Source organism: Diospyros lotus, chromosome 15 (genome assembly GCF_014633365.1).
Source record: "Diospyros lotus cultivar Yz01 chromosome 15, ASM1463336v1, whole genome shotgun sequence".
In the NCBI taxonomy this organism is placed as follows: Eukaryota; Viridiplantae; Streptophyta; class Magnoliopsida; order Ericales; family Ebenaceae; genus Diospyros; species Diospyros lotus.
Window position 1 is genome coordinate 34,014,942 of NC_068352.1, and position 17,638 is coordinate 34,032,579.

The 17,638-nt window shown below is 37.4% G+C and overlaps 1 protein-coding gene across 2 annotated transcripts in view; it reads left to right on the forward strand.

The window, feature by feature from the left end:
* Positions 1–17,638, forward strand: part of LOC127792463 (trafficking protein particle complex II-specific subunit 130 homolog) — a 61,656-nt gene that overhangs the window by 13,663 nt on the left and 30,355 nt on the right. Inside the window, exons 2-5 of one of the 2 annotated variants that reach the window (XM_052322953.1) lie at positions 4,408–4,637; positions 6,593–6,774; positions 7,472–7,655; positions 8,012–8,102. In XM_052322953.1, coding sequence (XP_052178913.1) covers positions 4,408–4,637; positions 6,593–6,774; positions 7,472–7,655; positions 8,012–8,102 — 687 coding nt within the window. Of the gene's footprint in view, positions 1–4,407; positions 4,638–6,592; positions 6,775–7,471; positions 7,656–8,011; positions 8,103–16,505; positions 16,759–17,638 lie in introns of those variants that run through there. The other variant, XM_052322954.1, reaches the window with a different exon arrangement.

Consider the following 17,638-nt stretch of genomic DNA (forward strand, 5'->3'; position numbering starts at 1 on the left):
AGGTCAGAAGGTAAGGATTGTATTATGGTAATAGTAGACAGATTCACCAAATACAGCCACTTCGTGGGGCTGTCTCATCCATATACTGCCAGGGAAATTGCTAAAATCTTCATGGATCAGATAGTAGCATTGCATGGAGTGCCCAAGGCTATAGCATCGGATAGGGATAAGATTTTCACTAGCCTCTTTTGGAAGGAGCTCATGCAACTATTGGGAGTCAAGTTGAACATGTCAATCGCCTATCACCCAGATTCTGATAGGCAAACGGAAAGTGTAAACCAAAGCCTAGAAATGTACTTGAGGTGTATATGCTTCCTGCAACCAAAACATGGCACAAGTGGCTGGCCATTGCTCAGTGGTGGTACAATTCCTGCCACCATAGTGCCATCAAAAGGTCTCATTTTGAAGCACTTTATGGTTACGAACCACCACTACGTTCGGTGGTTGGAGAGACATCCTTAGTGGTGGCCCTAGATACCTACCTCCAGCAAAGGTAGCAAGCTCTACAAGTGATCAAGACCGAGCTGGCCAAGTCCAAGAACCGAATGAAACAATTCGCGGATAGAAAGAGAAGTGACAGGTAGTTCCAAGAAGGGGAAAGTGTCTACTTGAAATTACACCCAAGGCATCTGAAATCCCTATCTCCGAGACCTATCTCAAAGTTGCAACCCAAATACTATGGTCCATTCCTGATAACTGCTAGGGTGGGTAGTGTGGCTTACAAACTACAATTTCCAGAGAATTCTAACTTTCATCCGGTATTTCATGTTTCGCTTCTCAAGAAATCAGTGTCCAAACAAGAAGTTAGCCCCACCCTACCTATTTCTAGACAAAGTGAGGAGTAGCCTAAAGAACCCCGAGCCATTCTGGATAAAAGAGTGATCTACAAGCATGGAGGAGCCCCCATTCCTCAAGTATTAGTCAAGTGGTCGGGTCTACACTCAGATAATAATACTTGGGAATACCTCCCATATCTACTCAATCAGTTCCCACGAGCGGCAAGCCTTCTTAGTATTTATTGAGGACAAGAAAATTTTGATGAGGGGGGTATTGTCATGTAATAACCTGTTGTAAGGGGAGTTTGCTGTAATTAACTATAGTTAAGGGGTAAAACAGAGTATTATGGTAGTAGCTAGCTGTGAGGGTTATACTAAATTAGTTGCTGCATTAGCAGTAGGTACATTCTCATGCATGTGGGCGGTTCCAGCTCATGGGAGGATAGGAATCCAGCTATATATAGTGCTGAATTCTCTCCTACCGTTATGTACGAAATGTTAGAGAATCTTGTGATTTTCTCTCTCTCTCTCTCCCTTCTTTCTGCATAATTCCCCTCTTTCTTTCTGTTTCCTTCATTCCTATTCTATTGTTTGATCGGAAACTGTTGTCTGCTTGGGGAAGCTGATAGGGGAGTGGTGGATCTTTTTCCTATTTGGATATGCATTTAAGGTGTCATGCATTGGGTGCCTTGGTACATGTGAGATTGTGTAGGAGGTTGCGAGCTTGTGCTGGGATGCCTTGCATTTGTGAGAGCTGTTGGGTGCTATGAGCTTGTTTGTTAGACTTTTGTGAGGGTGTAGGGTGTAGTGAGCCACCTATGTAGAGCTGGTGTATGTAGCTCAATGAAAGTGGAAGGACAGCCCTTATAGTTAGAATACCAACTTCATTATTATGAAAGCACATAATTCAATTGAAGTTATAAATTTATGCTAATAAATTAATTGAACACCACATAAATTGACCATATTTGACTCTATTTTTTTTTTTGATAAATGTAAAAAGATAAAAAAAATAGATAACAAAAATGATGGCTTTAGCCAAAAAAAAAAAAAAAAAAACCATCACTTAAGGAAATACATATTACCATCCTCAAATTTTTTAATTTCTTCCAAATCTTTCTAAACATTAATTGAACATGATAATGCCTTATGCTCGTCTATGGTGTATATAAGGCATCACGAGCCGTTTGCGAGATGAAGAAAAACTTGGAAGAAAGTCATCACAATCCTCTTCTGCATCTTCATTTAAATGCATATCTAGCTCCAACTTTGAATATTCACAATTAGTTTTTGTCTTATTGAGTTTGTTTTTGTCTTTGTGTGAATCATCAATCTCTACATCACTTGAAAATGAAGTTTTGGATTTCTCGCTTGTTTGTCTATTTTGAGGGGGTTTGATTTCTTGTACTCATGCACTCATGTTATAAAGCATAAGTAGCTTTCTTTTCTTAAAACTAAATCTTTTCACCTTTATGCTTTTCAGAAAGTAAAAAGTCCAGAGGTCAAGAATAATAACATAAATTAGTTTATTCATCCTTTTACAGTCTTCCCAATAATCATATTCTTGTTTCATGTGATTATCCATTATGCTGAAAGTAAAAGTCTCACCTTTTCTTTTGTCTGTTTTGCTAAAGACAATCAACAGTACTAATAACATAAAAAATAGTGTTTTGATGTACCTAATATATAATGAATGTGACACCCGCAATTTAAGTTTATACAAATATTGCAAAAAAGTCACTAGTCTCCCAACGTGGGCCCAATCACAAGTAGCATGTGGCCAGTCGACTTCAACCATTTTAAGATTCTAAAATAAGGGTCAAGCTTGTGAAACTTTTCAGAGCTATTTCAAAATTTTGAGTTGAATTTTATCTAGCAAAAACATCTGGATGCAGTTGTCTTTTGTTTTATATCTTTTCCATTTGAAACACTGTTTATTTTTTTTTTATCCTCACATATCTTGCAGCTCTTAGAATTCATTTTATTGATTTAGCTATCCTTTTCAAACTGTCAGCCATAAGAGTAGTTATATGTGCAACACATCTCATGAAGATACTTGCCTTGCAAAAATTTCTATTGCTAATCTTTTTTCCTCAGGTATTTAATCGTAATATTACTCCACCTATTGGGATTGAGACTGGATGTTGTAATTGTTATTACGATAACTTCCATTTGACACCCCTAAGGTTTCACTAAATTGCAGTGGGTGGCCCCCCCATCCCTTCGGTCAAAAAATTGTTATGATATAATTTTATAAAACTTAAATTCAGGTATCCCGTGTAACATAATCCTAACCTCAAGCGATAATTTGATATAACTTTTGAGCAGTAGTGGTGGTCTGTTTATTTTCTGAATAGTAATTTGTACTTGTATTTACGTCACACCTTAGTGGTGCCAAGCGCAATTTACCTTTGTTATTATAGTTGTTATGTATGTAATTGTAGTATCACTTGTGCTTGCCTTGTCAACTATAAAAGTAAAAATTCTATCAATTTCCTAAACAAGCAAATGCATCTTAATTGCCCTACCTATGGCCTCATTCATATATTTATTTTTACTAAACTTACATTCCATGTATTTGATATTTTATTGATTCAACTTGAAGCCTTTGGATTTTAAGGTGCCCCTCCAGACTTCAAGTGTAACTTCCATGCATTCTTTAATCTCATTCACTTAAGAAATTATCATATGCAAATGACATATAATAAGCCACCTCTTATTGGATATATTGTGAGTTTGTCCATCACTAAAACAAAAAGATAAGGAATTGGTATTGATTTTTGATATATTTAAGATGTAACTAAAATAGCCTTAGTCTCTTCTTCATGAGTCCTAATGCGTGCTTTTGCTCTGTGATACACATCATTAATATTTTGTATGTAAGCAACTTGAACTTCTTTATTCTCTAAAACCCTCTAGTAGGCTTTTCTGGCAACTTTTTCACAAGCTTTTTTCATTTATATGAACACGATGTGTAGATCTTTTTGTTTATAGACTTTTCAATCAGACACTTAAGCAAATGTACAGCTTTTAGGTATGAAACCATACTGGTTTCCATAGATGTTTGTTGAATCTAGGGGGTCATGTTACACCATTTCTGTTGCAAGCAGCTATTTTAGAGACTACTAATATTTCATGGTGCATCTATCATATTACCTTTAAATGTAGCCCTTTTCCTTTACCGTGCCTCTTCATTTTTTTGTCTGATAAGTGTTTTACCATGCATCTTTGTCACAAATGGTTCACCAGTGAAGCATTAGTTTCTCATTTTCTCACCGCTTTCACACACATGGATTAGTTAATAAAACTAGAATATTATTCTGATTTGGATCCGTATGTTGTTTACAGTATAACATCTTTGATGTCCCCCGATCTTCCTATATGCGATTACTTTGTAACCATGATCTTGGTCATTGTTTCTCATGGAACTATGTTGGGAGCATGTTAGAAGTTCTAGATGCAGTATATCTTTTAGTGATATACTCTTATCAAAAAGGTTTTAGATGCAGTTGGTAACTTACAATCCAACATACACACATGCACATGCATAAAGGTTAATCTCCTGTTCTTTTGTCCCTTATGCTGTGTTCCAGTCTATGATGTCACCATGAGAATGTGAATTGTTTTTCAGTTGAGGATGTGAGCGACTTGTGGCCTATTGTCAAGACGGGTTTTGAAGAGCGTTTGCCATTCAGAACAGCTTGTTTGAATAACAAAACACGTAATCCTGTGGTTGTGGAGAAACTGCCTGCTGAGTTTATATTGACAACAGATTCAAGACTTCGTAGTCGGTTTCCTCAGGAGCAACTATTATTTTGGTTCCGGGAACCGTATGCAACTATCATTCTTGTTACTTGTGAGGTACCGGACAGTCTCTTTACACTTAACTTTACATCTTTGTTAAAACTTATTCAGTAACTTGATGGGATTTCATCACATCTAGAATAAAGAAAGCTCCCTTTAAAATTCAGGACATTGATCAAACACCTTTACAACCTAAGATTTTATTGTTCATGTGAAGAAATCATTCCCTCCGAATAAGCACCTAAGTTTTCAGTTCATCCAAAAATTGACGAGAGGACCGGTTGTTGGGGGGCGGGGGGGGCGAAACCTTGATTAAATATCTATGTTTTCAGTTGGTTTGGAAAGATAGAATGTAAGTTGTAAATGTTTTCAGAAAAGTGAACATGGGTTACCTACCTGGTTCTTCCCTCTGCTAGTAGCTTTTGCTTAGGTCTACTAACGATGTCAAATATCAATTTGGCGGAATCATCTTGCTTATCTATTGCCATATCCAGAAAATTAATTTCATTTAGATGCTGTGTCGTCTGCCTCTCAACATCAATTTTAGTTTCAATCTCCTTGTTGTTTAGCAAATAAAAACTACATCGCATTTGTCTATGTTAGCTGCTAGACAAGCATAATCAGAAAGCAACTTGTAATGAAAGGTCAACCTGGAGCGGACAATTTTGGGTGATACATTTTGGTTCTATGGTGAATGCTGTTTGGTTTAGAATTCAAATACTACAAACTACTAAATTTTAATGATTAGAGCATCAGCACATCTGAACTTAATTGGTAACCCAATATTGTATGGGTTACATCTAAAGTACATTATGGATTGTACATAGTGAAATATGCACAATATTGTAGGTGAATTTGATAGTATGTGCCATGGAAGTTAATTTGTTGATAAGAGATGAAGCTCAAAGTTATGGCTCAAGTCTATTTGCTACTATTTGGTAGTTAATTTGATTCAATCAAATAAGGGTGTCCCCATTACTTTGTGGGCGTCGGAGGAGGTTTGTATTTATATTCTACCTTCTATTTTTTGGAAAGAAGCTATTTCCACAAATTGAATCCATGATTTCCTGTCACAAAGGAGCAACCTTATTGTTACTACCAAGGCTTGCAATTGTCTATAACCTACTAAAATTCTTCTTCCATAATAGACCCTCATACATCCTCATCAATTGTCTATAACCTTTTCTATTTTTGTAGACCACATATATATCTAATTATTATTTTTTGAATAGTTCTCTTTCTTGTTTTGACTGAAAACAAGGCGTCTATTGTTTGGGAAATAATGATTTTATTTCCTCTCAATGTTCTTTTGTTTTTTTGGCTAGATCTCAATGTTCATATGGCTTGTTTAATTATTATTTTTTTTTATTGATTTTGGCAGAGTTCAAATAAGCTGGTTGCTTGGTTGGGACCTTTATTTCTTAATCTCCTTTTGCAATTCCATTTTTTTGGGCTAAGTTTTCCCCACCAGTTTGATATCAATACATTGGAGGGGTTATAGTTTTAAATTGTTTCTAAGAAAATCTTCCAATCATGGTTTTTAGTTTTCTTTTTTCACTTCAACTTGTTAAAGTATTTCTACTACTAGTCCATTTCCTTACACTTTGGTTTACTCATTTTTTTTTCTTAAACTTTGTGCCTGATCATGAAACTGACTGTTTTTGTTCAATAACATTTCTGCTACTAAGAGATGCACTTTTGACTTTTAAGAATCAGTTGATGGATTAACCAATGCTTTACTTGTTTTACTTCTTTTTTCATCCTCTAGATAAGAGTTATGGTGATGACAAAGCAACTCTACCTAGCATGTTAAACTTAGTTCCTGCCAAGAACCATCTTCCAGAATTAATTACCTGAGATTAAATGGCACTAGTCTTGTCCATCTAGTCTGATACAAGTTATACTTAAATGATATGGCCTAGCAATTTGTTTCCTCCCTTTTCTATTTTTATTGGTGCATCGTTTTTGTTATTTCTTGTTTTGTATGGTCATTTTTATTATCTCTGGCACAGGATCTTGATGAGTTCAAGACGATTCTTAAACCACGCCTGAAACTAATTGTTCAAAATGATGAACGTGAGTGGTTCATCGTGTTTGTGTCTAAGGCTCAACCACACAATGATCAGGCCGCCAAGCTTGCAAAGAAAGTATATGCTAAAATAGAGGTTGATTTCAGCTCAAAGAAGCGGGAAAGGTATGCCTCCAACTGGTTGTGTCATGATTTACTTCTTTGCCAGGTTCTGTATTTTGTTCTCTTGATATCAGTATTAGACCCCTTAGTTATTTATCTGTATAGTGCAGTTCATTGCACAATCAACTCTTTGGACGCTATCTTGTAAGAGCTAGCTGGTTTTGCTACTCATTAATAATTATTCCACTCTTTTTGAAACAATAGGATGCTAGTAATGGATAATTGGACTATATAAGTTGTAAAAAACAAGTTCTTTGTGAAACAATGATTTTCCTTGCTTAAAGCATGCTTTCCATGTCCATTATCATATTATTGTTGTAGTCTTCCTTATTTTTCTTTTCAGCCTTCTGTTTTACTGCATTTCAGATTAGGCCCTTTATTATGTCTTAATGCTTTTCACTTTCATGGTTGATGTTCATGATTATTCAATTAAATTACGATTGAAGTCATACGCATGCTAGTCTTCTATAATCTTACATAGAAGTGTTTAAAAGCAATAGGGTATTGTGCTGTTGTTAGAGTGGTTTACTAAATTGAATTAAAGAGAACCCTTCTTGATGAGTTGGAATCAAAGAATCCAGCAAACCTCAGGTGTATATAATAATATTAGGTTCACTTTATATTGAATGCGGTACAATGCAAGAGATGCATGGAAAGTTCCTATTTCATCCTCTAATGCTCCTACAAAATCTTCACATAGGTGCTGCAAGCTAGATATGCATGGACCAGAAGCAAATTTTTGGGAAGAGTTGGAGTTTAAAATCATGGAATGCATCAGGAACACACTTGATAAGCGAATACAGTTTTATGAGGATGAGATTCGCAAGCTCAGTGAACAGCGTTTCATGCCAGTTTGGAACTTCTGCAATTTTTTCATCCTGAAGGTAATTGCATTGATAAATTTAATGTTCTTGTTATCAACCATGGAATGTTATATGGGGCTACTTTGGCTGCAAGGAGAGTGTTTTTACTGGGAATGTGTATCATTGACTTGCATGCTTGCTTTTTTCAATTATGAAATTCTTTTATAAAAGTTTCTTGCGCTAATAGCTTATGGCTCAAACATATGGGGAAATAAGAGCATACATCCTGCTTAAGAGAAATTTGTCAACTTGTTTAATCTTTTGTGTTCTTTGAGCCCTACATTTGAAGTTATGTGCACATATTTGTCTGGAAGTGTTCTCTTCTTGGAGATATTTCTTTTTCCCTCTTTTGAATAGTAAATTTTCTCAATATCCAGGAAAGTTTGGCTTTCATGTTTGAAATGGCTCATCTCCATGAAGATTCATTACGTGAATATGATGAACTTGAGCTCTGCTACTTGGAAACAGGTGCATATGCATATTTTCCCTGGTTTTTCACCTCTACTACATTGTTATGATGCAAATAGTAAGAATATCTTTCTAATTTCAATGATAAGGAATGTTGGAAAAGTATAGTTTATGCACGTCTCAGTGCATTGCTTTGTTCATGGCATGAATGGTGCAAATTGTATTTATACTTTAAAATTTCGGTGGCAATGGCATTGGCACATCACTGGAAAGGAAAAAGTATGATCTATTGACATCTCATGTATTTTCAGGCTCCAATTTGCTTTAGCCTTTCTATCTTCTAAGTATATGAACCCTTTTCTATCCAGAGGGGAAAAAGAAAAAAAAAGATCCAACTTAATAAATGTAATTGAAAATAATGGCAACTTTTAAAAATTTTGGTTGATATTTACTTGGCAGACCTGAAGTTTAGCCAAATGTATTGCACCTAAAAGGTTCAATATTTGAGGTGCCCTACTGGAGTGCCATGCCTTCTATTAGTTGAATTGTATTCACTGTGTCAGGAACCTAGGATGTATAATAGCTTACAGTAGGGGTCAGTGTAGCAGATTATCCCTCAGGAGTAGTTAATTCTGTTAAGTTGTTAGCAGTAGTTATTTTGCTTCTTGTATTTTTGTTAAGCTGTTGAAGTAATTATATGTTGCCACAATTCCCGCTTCGCACAGACCCTCAAGAAAGACAACAACCCTCAAGAAAGACAATAACCCTCACACGAAATTGGACAGATTAGGAAAGAACAAGAAAACAACACAAACACACAAAGAACACTGGGATTTATCTTGGTTTGGATATCCTTTTAAATAGGAATACCCTACGTCTAGACTGATGAGGCTTTGGTTTCCACTATCTTGAAATCATAAAGATGATACATGCACTGCACTCACAGCCCTATACACAAATTGTTCTAACAGAGATTACAAGAGATTACAAAGCACCAGTGTTTTAAAACGCGCTAGACGCTAGTCGGGCACTAGACTGGGGTCTAGCGCCGAGGCGGACTGCTGTTTTTTTTTTTTAAGTTTTTGATGCAACAGAAACTTATATATATATATTGTTATAAATTGGGAGCACTAGCAGCCTTGTAATCCTCCAAGAAACCGATCAAACACTCCTCAAAATCACTCACAACTCACCAGCCAACACACCACAACACAAACATATAATAAAGAACAGAAATAGAAGCATAAGCAGAACAAGAAAGAAACATCAAATCACATGAGACGCAGCCTTTTATACTGGTTCAAGCCAATTGAATTGGCTCTACATCCAGCAGTCCAACACCCTCCATCGAGCAGCTTTATTTAGTAGAAATTGACCAGTACAAAACTCAATCTCTCATACAATTCTATCGCTCAAGTACAATCCCTCATTTACTCCAAAAAAGCCTAAGAACTCATACATAAGCCTCACTTTTTCTAGAACATGTACTCACAATAGCAACCGAGAGCTTGAAAAGATATTGGATTTCTCTAGACTACCCCGCCTTACCCTCTTATTTATAGAAGAGGTGGAACCCCCTTATAATTAATTAAATATGGGATATTACATTTAGACCCCCAAAGATACAACAATTACACTTAAAGAAATAAAACTCTTAACTGCCTAAAATAAATCCAGCCGATAAATTTTCAAAGCTTGCACTGATCTCCTATCATCTATCTCAAGGCAAACACAACAATTCTCTACCATTTGCCTTGAGATCTTCAACCCGATAGACTGAATATGCCCTATCTCGGAATGATGGAAAAAACCTGATCAAATCAAAACACAAAACACATTAAAGGAAAACAAACAATGCTGTAACTAATACAGTGAAACACCTTTGGATAATTTCCAGCTGCACTTAACTAAACCTGCAACTCTCATTAGAATTATCTTCCTCCTCAAGGGGCTTTTTCTAATGAATATATTCCTAACATCAATATGATTGGTCTCTCCATGGTGGGACTAAATTCTAAACCAATTTGAACTGCCCATTGGCTATCCCAACTTGGCATCACCTTTAGGTTTTCTGCTGCACAAACTGTAATTTATACCCCCTAAAAAATACATGGCTTTTCATCTAGGTACACTCCACCATAAACCAAATCCATACATGATGTTATTCCTTAATTTCAAAGGTTCCATCCTTTTACACAACATCACAGTGAACCTCACCTGGATTGGCCTTTCCAATGCTAGACTTTATTCCTAGCTCCCCAAAAACCGGTCTTTAGGCTTTACCATTGTCCTTCCTTCTCATGTTTGTTTCAAACAAACAAGACTGCTCGAATTTTCTTTTAATTCTTCTCTATCTACCTACCAGTCTACCAAGATATGCTTAAGATTAGGGTAACCTAGGCTGCCTTAAGCTGTCCAAACCCTATTCCAATCTCTATGCCTTAGTATTTCCCAGCTTATCCTTCCTCCACACTCTCAAACACTGATCTAAACACTCAGCTACACTTTGAGAGTTCTATTTGGAGAAAATACCAATGTAGCTGCCTCTCAATATACTAGGCATACCATTGGAATACTCACAGCTTCCACATGCACTCAATTTTAAGCCTTTTGGACTCTTCCAATCTTATATCTTACCTAAGGAATTAGCATCATGGAATTACTATCATTCCTAGAGAGACCTTCTAAGCAATCAACCTTGCTTACCTTTCCCTCTAGCCTCTTATCCCTTGGCTAAACTATAAGATCACTTTTCTCTTAGTTTCCACATGGATAATTAGCTGTTTGTGATATCTATTTGATCCAAAGTTAAGCCTTTATGAGCTGTCATACCTGATGGCCATTTGCCTAGCCTTTCTCCCTAGGCTTTTCCCCATTTCCAGCTTTTTCTTAACTTACAAATAGACACTTACACAACACTCCACCCATTTAACCTAAGAGATCTTCCGCCTACGTCCAAGATTCTCCTCAAATTTACATGGCTCCATGCCATTCATTTGGACAAGAGTGCATCACCTCTTCTTATACAAGTGGTTCCATTTTTCAGCCTATTCCTTAGCACTCAAAACCAGTGCCTAATCATCCTTTACAACCCAACATTCCATACCTCACTGGTACTTTCTTGTGGTTCTATCTATTTCTCATCCTAGGCAACACTCTAAACCTTCTACTCCCTTGCTCATTATCAGTTTGATGATTCTATATCCCTTTCCTTGCTTAGTCTGGATTTTGATCATCATGGGCTACACCATACAAGACAACACTTGCACACACCATTTCCCCTCACTGTTCACAAGGACCCTCACTGCAAGAGCCAAAGCTATCTTAAACACTAGCTTCCTCCCTCTCACAATCCAGCCAAGCTTACACAATGAATATGACCAATTTTTTTTCCAGATTTCCCTATTGCTATACCCTGGTTCATAGGCTAGTTTCGGACATTCCCAAAGGATTATACATGCTGTTTTATTTTTCCAGCATCCCAGATTCCATCCATTGCCCTTAGCATCAGCTAATTTCATGGTAGAGTTTTCTCACATAGGTAAGTGTTAAACCGAGAACTCTAATAAACCAAGAATCACTTAGAAACCTCACCGAATTCAATCAACATTCAAAACAGGAAGGTAAACAATTAGAACAGAATTAAAATAGAAAAGAAAACCAAACCAGATTGTAGCACACATGATATACCCTGGTTCATGCCATCTACATGGCACTACATCCAGCAATCCAAGAAGCAACCAATCCACTAGAATTGTATGCAAACCCAGTACAAGAATACCCCTCTTTTGCCTCTCCTTGCCTCTCGAATACAATACTCTAACAAAAGACAACAAGAACTATAATCACACAGCTCTTTCTCTCGCCTCTCACTGTATCTGAACACACGGGAATGAAAGATACAATTGATTGATGATCGAACTGACCTCCGCACCCAGCTATTTATAAACTAGAGGGGCCGAACTACCTAAGGGAAAATAACTAACTTATAAAAGTCAAAACTACCCTTAGAAATTACAATTAGTTACATTTAAATCCTGATAACTAATTGCTGCCGAATCATCTTTTATTTCTTCCTGATTTCTCCCATAATTCCAGCATTCTATTACTTTGGGCAAAACAGTAACAGTAAGAACCCTAGGCGAACCCTAGGATCCTAACACACTGATATATTTTGGCAAGATCAATTAAGTTCTTAGAAATTTTTTCTGAATTTAGGAGAGCCGCTGACTCATTGTCACCAAAGATGTCTCTATATAGAAAACACCAAGCTTCTTCTCAAGCTTTGTTGCCCCAAATGGCGAAATCTAAGCAAGAGATGGGCTGAGCAAACAAACCAGACAAATTTTCTGCCTCAATCTATCTGCAGCTTTGTATTTAGGTTAGTGAGCGAAAAATATAACGAGAGCTTTTCAAGATCTTGCAAATGAGATAGAAGGCTTTAGTGCCCAAGGAAATGGAGGAAACATCTGGTTAAGAGGGGTAGAAGGGAGGATAAGGATGATTGGCTATGAGGTGCAGTGAGTCAGAAAAAAGCTCCAATCAATGTCCTCCATGAGATAGAGGAGATGATTATTTGGCTTGATGCAGGGGGGATGCCAGCAGGTGGATAGATTAAGTTAAGCCTATCTATAGGAATAATTGTGAGGAAGAAAGACTGCCGCTATTTTGTTCTACAAGAGCAGTCCAGAGGTTGGAGTGTAGTGGTTCAGGTCATGCTAAAGTTTATGCACTCTATTCATCAGATTGGTAAGGATCTCATACAGCTTTTTTAGAATTAGCAGAGGCTCCAGTAGGCTGGAGGTAGAGCTTCAGGTTTCTCAATATTGTTCTCCTTTATATTTCTCCCTAGATAAAACTTGAAGAAAGAGTATGGACCTGGAGAATCAAGGGGGATGATGTACTTCTGGACTGGTGACTTCCTGCTGGAAGGTGATTTAGGCCAAAATATGCTTGGAACTGGCATGGATATAGGTGTTGGGCACTCTAGTTTACTTATTGTACTAAACTTCATTCAGCAACAATGGGGGACATGGTGAGAAATGACGTCAAAGTTGGGCTAGAATATGGATAACTGGTAACCGATTTAATTCCCTAGCCTTATAACATGGTTGGGGTTGATTTGATGGTGAGTTCTCGTGTGGATTGAATTGGGTGTTGGGAGTATGTTTAAAAGATTTTGCTCACGAATGAGGTAGCTAGGGTTTTTGGTTCTCTATGGTGAGAATAAACGAGGTGCACATGCTTCATGTTTGAGGTGTTGTAGGTTATTCTTATATCGACCCTAAGGGTAAATCAGTAAAGGAGCCGGTAGTAGCTGTTAGTTGTTATCTAGCTGGGGGTTAGGAGGTTAGGGGGTTAGCTAACAGTACTGCCTTGCTGTTATTGTTATCTTGGGAGCACATAGAATTAGTTTCTTTAGTCGGAATTCACTACCTCACAAGCACACACAACTCATAGTTTAATTTGAAGATCAAATAGATATGAAGAAAACATAATAAAAAATTGATAGAAATTAATTCAAACCACAGAAGAACACAAAGTCTTATTCTGGTTTAGATTGCCCTTTAGGACAACCCTCCATCGAGCCTTCAAAACCTCCGAGAGCAGCCTTCCTTTGATTTACTAGAATGCGATCAATACAAAACTTCTTCCTCACGATTACAATCTTTCAAGATTACAAAGAACTATTCTATGACACATCCTTTCCTCTTTTGCTTTCTTGTGAGAATAATACATCGCCTTTTGACTGCCTAGCCCATTGTCCTATTTATAGAAGATAGGACGTCAACTTCTAGGTACTTTATAACTGGTATGGATATTACCGGTTTTAACCCCAACTTAATTCTAAATACAAGTTGGTAATTGCCTATCTATACCCTTTAAATTCCGATGCATTCTTACTGCCAATCATCAGGATTACTCGAGACAACACTCTAACAAAGCTCCACTATTGTCTTGAGTAAGATCCATTCCTTTCTTTATCCATCAAAGCCTTGACCTGCTCTCCTTTTGGCTTCAGCATGATATATACCTGATCACCAACACAAACAAACATTAAGAATTTTCAAACAATGCTGTAATTTGGACAAAGGAACCGGTTTGGTAAAAATATCAGCTGCATTATTTTCTCCAGCAACCTTAACTTGGTTTACTTCCTCCTCTTCAAGGATCTCCCTAATAAAATGATACCTAATATCGATATGTTTGGTTCTTTCATGGTGGGATTGATTCTTAGCCAAGTGGATTGCACTTTGGCTATCACACCTTAACTCAACCTTAACATTTCTTCCTAGGAGTTCACCCACAATCCCTTTTAACCGAAGACCTTCCTTAATTGCTTCCGTAACAGCAATGTACTCAGCCTCAGTGGTGGAAAGAGCCACCACAGGCTGCAGGTTGGTCTTCCAGCTTATGGTAGAATTCCATAGTTGAAAAACATATCTGGTTGAGGATCTCCTCCTATCTAGATCTGATGCATAATCAACATCCGAAAATCCTATAATGCAAGGTTCTTCTTCTAGCTTTGGTCCACCATAAACCAAAGCCATATATAATGTTCCTTTCACATATCTCAGTGTCCATTTCATAGCATCCCAGTGCGTCCTACCTGGGTTGGCCATAAATCTGCTAGATGCACTCATAGAGTGAGCCAAATCCGGCCTTGTACAGACCATGCTGTACATTAGACTGCCACTGCATTTGAGGAAGGAATCTTACTCATTTCTCTCATGTTTGCTTTACTACTTGGGGACTGCTTGTGGGAGAGTTTAAAGTGCTGTGCAAAGGGGACTGAAACCTCCTTTGCATCCAACATATTAAACTTCTTAACCAGCTTGCTAAGGTATGTCTTTTGGGATTTTTGTTTCACCATCTAAAGCTTCTTCCAATCCTAAGTTCCCTAGCAAAGCCCTAATTTTCATTTTCAGAGGCCAAAATCATTCTGACTATCAAACTTTTCAATATCATATCTAGTGGCCGACATTCTTGACACTATTTCTATGACAAAAAATTCAAACAATGAAAATCTTTGGCTTTTCTTGATCCTAAAGACTGGCTCTAATACCAAGTTGTTATCTTTGGAGCACTTAGAATTAGTTTCTTTAGTCGGAATTCACTGCCTTACAAGCGCACACAACTCACAGTTTAAACGAATTTGAAGATCAGATAGATATGAAGAAAACATAATGAAAAATTGACATAAATTAAATCAAACCAAAGAAGGAACACAAAGTCTTATCCTGGTTCAGTTGCCCCTTAGGACAACCCTACATCCAACCTCCAAAACCTCCGAGAACAGCCTTTCTTTGATTTACTAGAATGCGATCAGTACAAAACTTCTTTCTCACGATTACAAGCTTTCAAGATTACAAAGAACTATTCTATGACACAACCTTTCCTCTTTTGCTTTCTCGTGAGAATAATACGTCGCTTTTTGAATGCCTAGCCCACTGTCCTATTTATAGAAGATAGATGTTAACTTCTAGATACTTTATAACCGGTATGGATATTACCGGTTTTAACCCTCAACTTAATTCTAAATACAAGTTGGTCACCGCCTATCTATACCCTTTAAATTCTGATGCATTCTTATTGCCAATCATCAGGATTACTCGAGACAACACTTTAACAGTTATGTTAGTTAGGGGTGGTGTTATATTGTTAGAGTTGCTGTTATGGTTGCTGCTAGAGGCTCTATAAGAGACCTATGGCAGTAAGAGGAAGGATCATGGATTGATTGAGTAAAGCATCCTGTTTTCCCTCCCCACCCTTCTCTCTCCCTCTCTACGTCTAAAACCTTTCATTTCCTTCTCCATTTCTCCTCCTTTCTGTTCTGTTTTCTCCCTCCATTTCTGTTATTTCTTCTTCAATTTCCTATTCAAACCCTAGGAAACCCTAGAGTCTTGACATCTTATTGTTGCAAGCAGTTCAGAGTCTTTGGCCCAATTTAAATTTGTTGAATCTAGTGGGTACTATTAAAGCTATTAGAGAGAGGAAGGCCTTGTGTGAATAAAAGTGGGTGTTGAACATGGCAAGGGAGACAGATTGGAAGGGTGAGAGCCCTTAAAACCACCAAAGAGATGTTCTAAAAGCCCTAATTATATCGAAGATGTTGCACTAGAATGCTGGGGGCTAAGGCAGCGGATGTTTATCTTTATCAAGGAATGTCAATAGTGTAATGGCCTATGGCCGCCTCATGGCTGATGAAGTCAGTGGGATCATTATCTCAAATATGGAGACGTGTGTGAATGGGATCATGTTCTAAAGATGGTTTGTATCTCTCTCTTGTATTTTGTCAAGGTGATTGCCTGATTGAGGAAGAGAGTGGGGCCTTGACTAAAACCACTCTAACCCCTGATTTAGATGTCCTTGGAAATTGTATGCAGCAGTAGACATTTTGACCCTGCCTCAGCCTATGTTGCTAGAATGGTCCCGTAACTGCAGATCAGCAAGTTATGGAGAGATCATATGGAGTAAACCAACTCCTGAAGGCGGAAAGAGATTCTTGGACTCCCAGTTTCCTCATGGCAGAAGGTTTCAAGTATGCTTACTGATAATGGCTCACAGGTAGTGCATGGGTTGAGCTAGCTTAAATGAGGCCTGATCTTCAAGGGAGAAATTGTGGAGATATCAGAGTGCCACCTAACAAATATGGAACATGGTGTATGTGAAGGTGTTGCTGACATGAGCATGACTTGGTGTCCAACCTAGGCAGGTGATGAACATGTACAACACTATATAATAATATTTTATTTCATGAAAAGATATATTGCTTTTGACAAGTTGTAAAAGTTGTAGGTCTCTTAATTATTATGTTTTTTTGTTGTTGTAATGTTTATAAAAATTGCAATTCTGGATCCTTGTGTGTCAGCAATACCAGATTTTATTGAAGACATTTCCAAGCTATTGATTTGCGTGTGAAAATTCTCAACTTAGGTTCATCACATCTTCAATCTTTTCCCCCTTTATCATTTCACACAAGTTCTAGAACATGGTATCCTTACTGTACGGGTTTATTTTCCCTTCTATTGTTTTAGACATGTGCTAAGATTTCAAGTAACTTGATACTTGCTAGGCCATCTGATATATGTAGCCTTTCACCTCCCTATTAGGCTGGAGATCAAGACTAATTGAGCTAGATAGTGCTTGTTGTGCCCTACCTATCTCATGAAGATACTCGGGATACCTATTGCTACCAATAAAACTTTGCCTAAGCTCTCTAGATTTTGCTCATTTGTGATTGGGACATCATGGGTTCGACTTGTGGAAACTGCCTTTTTGCAAAAAAAACAAGGGGAAGACTGTGTATGAATATGATCATTCCCCAACTCTTGCAAACTAAGGAGTTTTGTGCACTAGGGATGCCCATTAATCGAAATCTTGGAATGCTCTTCAATGATTGTTCATGCTTTTGCATTTAGTATGCCTAAGAATAGCTTCTTATTTGTTGTAGGAATCCACTATAACATCTTCATTTCTGTTAGTCATATTTCATACATGTTGGTAGAAGTGACAAAATTAACACACACACGCGTGCGTGTGAAGGATTTGAACTGAGAAATCAAGATCATTGCAAATGATCTTCTCCATGTCAA